This window comes from Hetaerina americana, unplaced genomic scaffold, assembly GCF_022747635.1.
Source record: "Hetaerina americana unplaced genomic scaffold, ioHetAmer1.1.p SCAF_2, whole genome shotgun sequence".
Lineage (NCBI taxonomy): Eukaryota > Metazoa > Arthropoda > Insecta > Odonata > Calopterygidae > Hetaerina > Hetaerina americana.
The window spans coordinates 29,678,242-29,690,853 of record NW_027286763.1 but is presented as its reverse complement, the minus strand read 5'-3'; the positions used below and the strand labels follow the sequence as shown (position 1 = coordinate 29,690,853).

The 12,612-nt window shown below is 38.8% G+C and overlaps 1 protein-coding gene across 1 annotated transcript in view; it reads right to left on the bottom strand.

Moving 5' to 3' along the window:
- Positions 1 to 3,360: 3,360 nt before the first annotated feature.
- Positions 3,361 to 12,612, bottom strand: part of LOC139687662 (neuropeptide F receptor-like) — a 29,014-nt gene continuing 19,762 nt past the window's right edge. The window contains exons 2-3 of the mRNA XM_071584901.1: positions 3,450 to 4,981; positions 3,361 to 3,391 (exon numbers count right to left, since the gene is read on the bottom strand). Coding sequence (XP_071441002.1) covers positions 3,361 to 3,391; positions 3,450 to 4,981 — 1,563 coding nt within the window. The remainder of the gene's footprint in view (positions 3,392 to 3,449; positions 4,982 to 12,612) is intronic.

Sequence of the window (12,612 nt, the reverse complement as noted above, 5' to 3'; positions counted from 1 at the left end):
TTTATGCCTTTAAAGATAAAAAAATTCTACTGTTCCCCGATTATTTTCAATTATTAATAGGTTGGAAACGCTTAACGTAAAACCAGAGAGCTGCGTATGCCGCGTCGACGTCGTTTATTTATTTTTACTTTTAATGCAATCACTTAATATTTTATAAGGTCGATGAAACACTTAAAATGGTCTGCAGAATAGTGCCGCTTGAAGGTGGAATTCAAAAGTTTGACTAGATTCAGCGAATTCGTCTTTCGTTGCCGGGTGTCATCGCTTTTTTCTCTCCCACAAAATTATATTCATAAAAGATAAGGACTGAGATTTGTACTTAGAACAGTCAGTACGTTACTTATCTTCATCACACAAAATAAAATTTTCCATAAGTTTTTCAAGAAGAATTCATCAGATACCTATTATGAACTGATGATGGTTCGTTAGCCCACTCTTCATCAACAAATATTTCAAACCTTATTTTAACATTTAACTCCACCTGGGGTATACCCATCATGCCACAGAGTAAACAGAAAAGGAGAATGAAGGAAGTAAATGGTGAGAAGTAGTCAGAGAAGGTGAGAATCGGCCAGGTGTGGATACCCGTCCTTCGGCCAGAAGTTGCAAACAGAAGAGGAATAGGATTGAAATGAAGATGTGATTGGTGAAGAGATGATCGGCTGTGAGGGAAAGGAATGAAATGGGAATATAGGCTCTGGAGAGATGGAAAGGGTGGTTTATTTGGAGAAGAGTTGGTAGGCGGAAGAGGTAGGATAATGGTAGGATTGAGCAAGAAGAATAAGCTTTAAAAGGAGAACGAGCGGATAGTGAGGATGAAGGTTCGAGGGAAGAAAGTGAAGAGGTGGGATTAATAGTGGAGGGAGGAGAGGGAAGATAAAAAGATAGTGTGAGGGCTATGTGATCGAGGGTTTGGAAGAACACAGAGAGATTAAGAAAAGAGAAATGGGGAGAGTGACCAGTTAAGGAGAAGACGAGGGGAGTACAGTACTTGAAATTTCCGTTTGATTGGTCTTTTGTGGAACGGTCGGTGCGGAGAGGTTTACAATAACTGACGTGCTGCCGCTTCCACAACTTAGAGAGCACTGAGACTGGTTTCGCGGCAAAGCTTAGCGTCCTCCCCCCCCCAGGGATGTGTGAAGGCCGGGAAGACGACGGGAGTTTGAGGATCGTGAGGAACATTAGATTGTGAGAAAGCCGAGTAGGAGTGAAGGGGTGGTTAAGGACAAATGGGTTTTAGGAGGATGACATGGAGGGAAGAGGGAGGCGCAGGTGCCGACGAATAAAGGCGATAGTTTGCCGGTGGATGAGATGGCGGCCGATTCGGACGGAAAGGGAAAGAGTTGGAATGACTATCATTTCCCTATCTGTGGTCTTCCATTTCGTTTGACTCGCTAAGGAGGTAAGCAGGAGGGGATGGTCGTGTATGAGACGCCTTGGAGAGGAGGACTCGTGGTAGCTTGAGTTGGATATTGATAGCGGAAGCTATCAGGCACGTGCACGGTCTGAGGGAAGAAATCGGCGCTGTGGGCCGATATTGACAGGGGGAGGTCGGAGGTGGGGGTAAGAGCGGTCGTCATATGATATGAAAAGCGCTCTGTTGAAAAAGACTTGGCTTTGATTGAGTTCTGATGCGAAAAAAATCCCCCGAGCGTCCACCACGCGATGCTCTTTTAGAAAGGGAACTGGAGCTCCGGGAAAGGTATCTTACGGTGAATGTTGAACGGTCAATAATCGGACAATAACTTGATGCCAAGAATAAAATTTTGGAAATTTGAAAATGATAATAATAGAGTGAGAAAAAAATGAGACAATGAGAAGTAACATTGCAGCTTTTACTCGTACCTTCTGAATTCAATTTGACTGTAATTTTATTGTATGTATGTTTGATAGATTAAAAATTACTTAAAATGTCTTAATTTTCTCTAAATACTACCATTAAATTATTTTACCTATTCAAAAATTATTTTAAATTACGAAAGGAAAGTTGTACGTTACATGATTATTCGGGAACTCATATCGTTAACGGAGTTTGATTCCCAGAAATATCCTCTTTTGAATTATACACGTATGATTGAATGCGTTTTCTTTACGGCAATAAATGTAAGCATTTAAATCTGTTAATATTTAAAATATTATACATGATACCATATCAGGCTGTAATCTCCTATCCTCCAATCACCGAATGGATTATTACCAACGATGATAACAATGATTTATGATGATCGCTTTTCCACAAATTTTAAGGAGATAACTTTTGAACAAGTAATATTAGTACTACCATTTTTTCTGGATTTCGCCCTAACAAATAATATTATGGCTATATGTGTGTATATATATATATATATATATATATATATATATATATATATATATATATATATATATATATATATATATATATATACATATATATATATATATATAGATATATATATATATATATATATATATATATATATAATTGTTCTCTTATTTGCTGGTTCAGATCGTAATAATATAATATTAATATATAAATATAATATATAAATAAATTAAATTTTCTATGCACAAATATAATGCACAACGGAATCTCGACAAAATGAATATCTTACATAAATATAATTTATGTTCTACTTCTCAATCGATATCTACCAAAAGTATATTTGCTTTCCTGATATCTCCAAGGTGACCTTTGTCTATCTTCAAATATTAGACCCATTGAAAAAGATAAGGTAGCAAGTAAGGAGTAACTTATGTATGGTAATGATAGATTATTGGTAAAGGCCACCTCGAGCCATGGCTAGCTATTTTTATTTCTTTTTAAAGGTTTCATTTGAGGATGAGATGAAAGAGGGTAGGGATGAGGGAATGCAGTGGAAATACGTAATGTTAGTATTCAGCATAAACATTATGGATGAGTTGTTTTTAAGCTTAAAATTGAGTTACAAAATACATAAATATGATGCATGTATTATAGATTTCTGTTATTACAAGAAGGTAATAATTTTCAGATCAAGCGAATAACTCTCCATTTTTTTTATGACATGCAAAGCATATTTCACTACTCCCTAGTCGTCGTTAAACTAATCATGTATCAACCGATATTAAAACCATCTGCACAATAATGTTGTCCAGGATTCTCAACCTACCTTTCAGTGTCTCACTGTGGCGCGAATACGTTAATGGGCGGCGGGGCCACACTAGTGATGAAGGTGACCTCGGTTTCTCCTTGTCCCCCGATTCCATTCTCCGTGGTCGTCATTGTTTCTGGGGGTCTGCGGTAAGCGTGCCCCGACCCGGAGCCCCCTGACTTGCGGCCCCCACTGCTCTTCCTCCCGCTTCCCTTTGAACCTTCGCTGCCCCCGAAGAATGTGTCCTTCACGCCACCGCTGCCTCCGGCTTCCCCATCCTCTCCCGTTTGGGGCCCCAGGAGGGCACTCGTGGCACCGACCCCGTCGCCTCCGCACCCGCTGTTCTCCTCCCCGTCCCCGGTGCCCCCTTCGGCTCTCGTCCCGGCCCCAGCCACGGTCCCACCCCCGGCGACCCCCTCAGCGCTCCCGCCGTGCTTCCTCCTTCGCATGCTGGACTGGATGGTATGCATCCGCAGGCGGATCTCCTCCGTGGGGCACAGGCGGTCAATGTTGCAAGGACAGATGCACGATAGGATCTCCTTGAACTCCTTCCGGAAGTTGTCGTTTAGCCAACCATATAGAAGCGGGTTGGAGCATGCCGAGGACATTCCGGCCATGTGACAAACGGCGTAGGTGACCATCATGGTCTGCCTGTCCTCTCCGAAGGGGTTCCACAGATCGACCACGAGATTGTATATGTTGAGAGGGAGCCAGGAGACGCAAAATATGAGCGCAATGGACACGAGCAGGGAGTTGGTCCTCCGCCTCCGCTTCTCTTCCTCCTTCTTCCGCCTCTGCGAACCTTTTGCCAGGGCCGCGGCGGCGGTGTTCACGGCTGCCCCTTTAGTGCCCGTTGCCGACGCCCCTGAGGACGAGCCGATGCACACGGAACCAACGGTGCCTGGCGAGTGGTTGTATCGGTACCGGAGCTTCTTGCATATGCGGGAGTAAGCAACGGAGACCGTGATGATAGGGAGGAGATACTGGAAGAGCAGGGAGAATAGGGAGTAGTACGCCCTGCCGTGGACGACCGGCCAGTCCTCAAGGCAATAGGCGATGACGGTCAGTCCGAAGGCGGGTAAGTTGATCTCATGGTGCCTTAGAGTCTTCCAGATGAAGAGTGGTGTGGCTAGTAGTGCGGAGATGACCCATATGCCACCGAGTATGGCCACCGCACCCACCCTCTGAAGGGATTCTCTCGTGGGGTAAACGATGACACGATGTCTGTCCAGGGCAATGGCCGTGATGCTAATTGTTGACACAAAGATGCTCGTGGCTTGCAGAGTTGCCAGGGTTTTGCAAAGCAAATCATGCTTCCCTAGGGGCCAGTACTTGGTCAGAATCTCCATGAGAGTCAGCGGCATTGTGACGAGGCACAGGAGGAGGTCGGAGACGGCTAAGTTTACGATGAACATGTTTCGGGCGGTTCTCATGGCGGGCTTCCGGACGACAGCGGCTACGACGAGGCTGTTGCCCGCGGCGCCGACGCAGATGAGCAATGCGTAGGCAAGGATGAGGGCAATGAAGGCCGGACCGTCCACGTTGCGGTTGTTGGCGTATCGAGAGAGGAGGGAGGGGTCTATGCCCCGTGACGCGTTCAGGATCCAGGATAGGTTACGAAGGAGCAACTCAGAGAGGTTGGCGTGGTCAAAGTTGTGCCAAAGGGAGGGTGGGAGGGAGGGCGGGGGCATGGGGGGCTGTGGGCCGGAGACGGAGTGGGCGGGTCGCCCGGGCGCGGAAGCGGCGGCCGCCACGCCCGCTCCGTCGCCCTCCAATCCCTCCAGGCCTCCGCCGTCCTCATCCATAGCGAGACCGGCGATCATGCTGTAAACCGCCACGGTCGCAGGGTCGAAAGTATCCATGGTTTGCTGAAAAAGAAAAAAAAGGCAAAATAATGTTAGCTGAATGTTGACTTGATTCGAATATTCCAGAAAAGAGGGCCAAATATCAAACAATTCTTTTACACGGGAGGACGCACAGCTGGATCCTACTGCTTTTCGGTCTGAAGATGACTCATTAGGTCACGTCTATGATCAGGTCATGAGGGCACAAAATGGACCTGTAGTGATCATCAAATTAAATAAATAGACATGATACACAATTTTGACATTATTTGGTGTTTTTTGGTAATAAAATGAACATTATTCCATGCGGCATTAAAAATATTTCACGTGCTGTCATCCAAGTCTATTGTTATCTTTACATTACTCACTTTCTGTTAAATCCATTTAACAAATAGCATAACAGACAAAATAGTTTAGAGGTTTATTTATGTATTGACTTTTTTTTACGATTTAAGATTTATTTTTCAAATATTTTACCCTAAGGCTTACTATTTTCCCAAAAAATATGCTAAAAATTTTCCTTTTAATCCGAGAAGATATCAGTCAACTACCATTAATTAAAACGATCGAAACAATTATTCTAATATCTCAATTAATAGACTGTCCCACACAGTATGTAATATGAGTTAACCATTAATACAATATGCGTTCAATTACCCTGAGAAATACCACTCTCAAAACGTGAATACCTCGCGTTATCGTTGATACCTGCTTTTACGTAGTCTAGAGTTTGTAGCGCCTCCTTAGTGTCATGAGTTAAAGCCTGTGACCTTTCGGTAACTAAACTCCACGGTCATTAGTCTATTAAAAGGCACAAAAATCAATTAAAAGAGAAAGGGAGCCAGGCCAATAATTCCAAAAAAAAGCCAATTTAATGATAAATTTAAAAGGTCACATCATGAACAACACGGTGCCAGTTCGTAAAAAAATAGCCTCAGTATCATTTGAATTTTCATTAATGAATGCCCACGTTGAGACATGATTTCAATTTGTTTTGTTAGCGTTACCCTTTAGTGTTAAAACTGTACAATTTATTTTGTGAGCATAATTATTCGAGTTCTTAGAAGGAATATTTGTGTTGTGGCATTGTTGTATTAGTATATTTCAACTACCAACAACAACTTTCCTGAACTTGAGGTTCACTATCATGCTGCGCAAAAGATTCCGCAATATATTCAAGCACCAGAAACAAAGATATTTTTTGTGAGCGCGCGGAGACGTCAATCGAGCGATGCATCTAGCATCTATAAAAGTTATCTGTCGTTAGGTCACCAAGCCCATAAAATAAATGACTTTAAATTCGTGACTGGAAAGTCCGCCGTGCGTAATGGTCACTTTTGATTGCGTTCTGCCAGCTAGAGCGTATATGCTTATTTTCTTTTAACCATCCCAAATTGATTGACAAGCATTTTCACTTCACAGGGATATATATGATGCATGAAATATCGTTTCCAATTCCAGTAGGGCTGTGTAAAGGACACTTGGAGGCCACGACGCTGGAAGGTGCATCATGACAACCTCATTTTCATCCCTCATTTTCAGGTTGTTTTGGTTAGTATTAAACAATCGCTGAATGCTCTCTTATTTCCATCACCTCTCTCAACGTTTTGATCATTATTTATTGTAATTTTATTTTTTAATTTATTAATATACCCTGCAAGTCACCAATAGGGTGTGTGGCAGGAGGTGAACACACGGAAGACTAATTTTGACCAATTTTAAAAATTGTACTTTTTTTACGAATTCATTGTTCCAGGGTAAAGAGGACAGACAACATAAAGTCAAGGGTAAATGTTGACTGACCATTAAATTTTTTCATTGACTCATTGATGAATAAAGGGGAGGAATTAACAATCGTCTTCGGGCAGCTGTTTAGAATATAGTTGAATTCTGCATTTTTCTTTCACTTTGCGAATGAAAGCTGTTTCAATGTCCATTCACGGGCATGATTGATTTGAAATTTTGCGTTACAGTTGTCTTGGTTAAAGGAGATATCCAGATTATTAAATTGGCTCTATATGAACAATTGGGAGGAAATTGTAATTTTTTATGCCCGCCTGATAAAAGGAACTTGATAAGTCTAAGACTATAATAAGACTAAAAAGGGATATCACGACGTAATGAATTTATCAAGTATTTTTACAGTCTAATATTTCCTTTGATACTGGTATACTATTTAAAGCATATATGACAGTATAGCATTAAGAAAAATTACTACCACTGTTTTTGCACATTCTCTTTAGATAATTAAATACCAATCCAACCATTATGATTGTTTCCTACAAACTGCATATTCTGATCAATTTCAGTAATGGTGTTGTGTCTGTATGCAATTTTCGGCTTCAGGCTTCACTTCGTGGAAGTATTTAGTACCCGCATTAAAATATTTAATACTTTTCCATAAACTTTTTGCCGACTTGCGGCATTATTAGGCCTAAAATTCGCATACAGCACTGGTGGACCACATTACCACCGGACTACTTAAGGCTTTAGGAGAACGTAGTTGGATGAGTTTTTATGGACTGAGTCGTATAATTTATAAGGAAGGGATTTGACCGGATGATTTGATCATACCATTTCCCTCAATTAAAATGTCAAACGTTCCCATCTCGTATTCACATTTTACCGGGACCACTGAGCATCAAGTTTGACTTCACACTCAGTTAAGGTGGTCTCCATTATCTTATTGATGATGGAGAGGGGAGCTAGTAGTTACTTAAGGGATGATCAGCTTGAAAATCAGCAAAGCGGTAGGGACATAAGACTATCCCTTTGCTTCAGTTTCGTGAGCATCAAAGGTCCATTTCTAACTTCCTCTGCAATTTTTCAAAGTATTATTTTACATTTGTTGTTTGATTCTTCATAGCCTACCTTCATTCGAGATGCGAAGTGATAAGTGAAAAAACAAAAACGCCGTTATGGTTTAAATATGGTGACTAACCAATTATTAGGTAACCCTTAATTCATTTATTTCGCGTATGAAATTGATAACATTTCATATTACAATTTAAATTTACGTAATTCACTTGGACTTTGGATATTTTACGAGGAATATTGATATGATTGACCTGGGAGAACTGAAAAGTGAAAGAGTGGATAGGAATTTACATTTCTTTTTCCTGCATAATTCAAACAACTTAACATTCTTACTTTTCATTGTAGAGTAGGTGTATTGTAAAATGTCTATTGATGAATTATTTGAACAATTACTTCTGTAGTCTTGTTTATTATTAAAAATGAATTAAAGGGTATTTCACATAATGTCATGGTATTATTTTGCTGTTGCATTGAAAATTACCAGATTATTGGTTAAAGGTTTTAATGATTATTTTGCCCTTCCCTTTCATTAATTGCGTTAAATGACTAGAAAACACTGCCACATCAAAATATTTTCAAATAAAATATGCTCTTTTTCCAAATTGAGTATAATGATAGACGTAATAATAATTTCAAAAATTCCGTGTCGCTAAGTCAAACTGCTAGCTTGTATGACGCTGTATTCCCACACGTGTCGAGAAAAATAAAAGACAACTTAGACTGGGAATCAACATCTGTCACGTGGAGTAGTGCCAGACGTTTGTTTCCACTTTCTCATTTAAAAGTCAATTTTAATCCAAAGGAAAAGTCTCGTAGGTTCGCAGAGTTGGCATGTTTAATCGATTGGGAATTATATTTTTGAACGTGTGTTGCGAAACGGATAATGAATAGTAAGGATACATGTGGGTACAGCATGTGAATGAGCCGAATCGGCTGTACACATGCTCAAATAAAATGAAATATTTTCTCTCGTATTTATGTTCAGTTCTCGGTTCCAACGATAAAATGATACCTCCGTTTTACTGCAACCAACCACAACCATTTCAATGTCTTTATCTGAATATGGCCGTTAAAATGTAGTTTTCTCGAGAGTAATTATTCATTTTCATTTAATCAAATAGCAAATTAGCGCTTTCGTTTGCCCACATGCCAAGGGGATTACAATGATTCACTAAAAAAACCTTTATTAGTGGAGGAAAACTCTTGACAAAACTCGTTTCTCACGAATAAAGAGATATATGGAGTATATCCTTTCAGATAATTGGATATTAATGAGGTGGAGATTAAATTTATTCTATAACAAACAGTTTAATCGGATCATTTCATTTGTATACGTAAGAGGATAAATGTTAAGTCTAGCAAGGAACTAAAAGAAAACAACTTGAGATCAGCAAGAGATGGCGTGTAGAAGTATAGTTCTATGATACACGTCACCTTTAAAAGGATATTCGTAATGGCGACCTTTAACGATTGATTTTGAAGAGTTTGCAGAACTTGAATTGGAAAGAATGAAACAAAGTTTTGACCTTAAAATAATCAGATTTTGCAATATTTTTGCGAAGTCACAAATGAGAACAGAGCACTTTGGGGGAGAATATATCTGAAAAAAGAAGGAAGAGTCGTCTTAGATTAATTACATGTTTCGTAGAACTGGTTATTTTCGTTGCTCCATTTGATTTGTTAATGCTTTTACCGCGAGCATTTTCTAAAATTATGAGCGAGATATCTGGTGTTATGAAATGAAATTTGGCGAGTGCCAAAAAACTTAATTTGAGATAGAGTATTTTATAACGTGAATTAAATTTTTTACTTTGCATTTTTATTATGAAGGCTTTACTTAAAAAAGGGAACAAAATATGTGAAAATTGCGTCGTGTGAAAGTAAGCCTCGTAATTAATTGGATTAACTTATTATCATTAACGAGATATCTCTAATGATCTTTAGCAAAATAAAGAAATTGCTCCACCAAACTTCCGATTCAAGAATCCTGAATTGTCTATACACCGCTGCTTTTCAATTAGCCATATATTTTTAATGATATCGGCGACCATTATCTTCTAGATGCTCGTAAATGCTAAAATACCGATCATTCCAACAGAAACTATATCTAGCATCGGTAATATGCCCCCTCCGTGATCCCCGTTACGTTGAGGACCCTTACTGATTTACACCAAAAGAAATCGACTTCTTAGACGACAACTAGGTGCTTAATTGGAGATTAATTGGTGCATTCACCGAATAGAAGGTGCCAGACTTTAAAGACTGTTTATTGACTGCCACTTTCGCCATAATCATCAAGTATTTTAAAGGGACCTTTGAGAGTGTCCAGATGGGGTGATTTGGAGGAGCTGGAGCCAGGATATAGTTCCCAGGAGGTAAAATTTTCCTAAGACTTAGCTTTCCTTTAAAAGATCCCAGTCTCTGGACGCATACCCACCTTGTCACCCTTGATTAAGAAACCGTTTCCCAATCAATGTCCCCTCTTCATTGAATCAATCAAGGTTAAATTCCTGGCTTAATCTCGATCTAAACGTGGTCGTTACTTCCCAATAAAACCATTTCAGATTCGGGTGGTCCAATCAGTTGGGCATAATTAATAAGCCCCGTTGGGTATTCCGGGTGATTTTTTCTTCCAGTCTTATGATTTATGTCAAAGAAAGTGATTTTATTAATATTTATTCACACAGCAGCACCTATGTAAATATTTTTCAAGAATAGATTAAAATAGTCGTTCAAAATACTAGTTACATTCCGATTAGGAAATTAATAACACAGTTTTTGCGTTGAATCCATGTGCGCGCACTGTTAATCAGGTAAGACCACTTTGAAAATAAACTTTTCATTGCTAAAACATGTCTTTTATGTCATTTGGATGACGCTAACACTTCTTTAAATACAAAAAAATGAGCAATCGCCATGCATTCATGAAAAGTTTAACTTTAATTCCTGGTTTGAATAGAAATAATTAGCATATTTCTAAAGTGGAATTTCACACTTCGGAGTAATTGTATTGGTATCTTAGTACTTGGATCTGAAACCTGGTCTATAAGAAAAGAGAATGGGTCTAGTTCAGAGGCTTAAAATATGAGTACGAAAAAGAATGGATAAAATATTTATTGGCGGGGTAGCCTAGGGACGAACTTTTAATATAGAGAGCGAAGATAAAAAGTACGTGGGGAAATACCAGCAAGGTAGAAAAATGGACAGAAGAAATATTGAATCATTGTGAGATATTTAGGGCCGAGATGGAAGGGAGAATTTTAAATGAGCACTGTAATCTAAGCAAGTGTTTTTAGACATCACGAAGGCAGGTATAAATTACGAAGAAATAGAGACAGAAATTATGTTAAAAAAGGAAATTAGCCATTAGCCGAAGGTAACATTCGTTAAGGACTATAAAGGTTTAATAAATATAAAATATTTAGAACACTAAATTAATCAATCTAATTTGTTCTAAAATATTATAGTTATTAAAGCATGACCGTAACTTTAAATACCAGTTATTAATTGAAAACATGTTAATTTAAAAATTATTGGAATTATTATCATTTGAATATATCGTAACCAGTATTGAACAATTATGGATCCTTACAAAAAATACTGGCGGAGAATGTAGTAGTACTTATTTAAAAGTGTCGTCACAAAGAACTTCGCAAGGACATTCGCAATTTGAATTATGCGCATTTAAAAAGTAGGAGTTTTTTCTAAATATAAATGATAGTAGCGGAAATAAAATTCAACCAAGCAATGCCATGAACCAAAGATTCTTGGGCAGTTAATCGAAATTTGAGCTGCCACGCTCCGAATTTCGTGAAATCAATCTTTAACGGGAGGGACCAATAGATTAGTATTATTTTTCATAAAAGTTGGCCTTTTCAGTATGGAGTTTATCTCAATGGCTGGATTACGACGTGGATTTTGCTACCTCTCGAATTCCGTGCATACACAAATGCAAATATGTATTCCGAGGGCAGATCATAAATTCTCCTTTTCACGACACCGTTTTGTTTGGCCTTCGAGGTGGCCAGCACCGTGGAATGGGATAAATTTCGGACCCCTCGAAATTCGATTAATGTTTTCATTTAAGCGGCTTTTCATCTCATTCTCCTAACTCCTTTGAGGTGGCTGAGCCAACAACATTATTCGTATCAAAACAGCAAATGTAATTCTGCGCCCTCGACTCCATTCGGGCATATACGCCCAAATTCTGTGTTAAATGGTGGCATACTTGATACTCAAGTACATTTTCCTTGTTAAAGTAAACGTAGTAACTCGTGGGTAAAAGTTAGAACAAATGAAAAATTTTTCGTAAAGTTAATGCATTTGACTGAACGGAAGGATTTGGGCAAACCTCAAACTAACTAAAAATCCCACTTTTAGAGGAATTTCAGGGTAAATCGGTCCATAATAATTGAAAATCAAGAGAGCATTTGCATTAAGGAGGCAAAAATTGAATCGTATACCTGGTGGACTAAATGTGTTGGAGATTAGGTTAAAAACGTTTGCTTTAAATCACCAATGTAGACAAACTATTATAATCGAGAAAAATAGTAGCATATACGAGTAAATCTCGTAAATCAAGAAAGTACACCGTATATTGCAAGAGAGAAAGGTCGTGGAAGAGAAAGGTTGATCCTACTCAATAGAGAATATATATTCAGATACGGATGATACATTAACATAGTATGAAAAGAAAATCGAAAATATACATAAAAATATTTCGTAATCGTTCAAATTCTCGGATCAAAAAATAATTCATATAAGAAAGAAAATTTGGGGATATATCAATGCTGAAGATAAATGTGAGCATCATGGATCTAAGATAATTAACGTTCAAG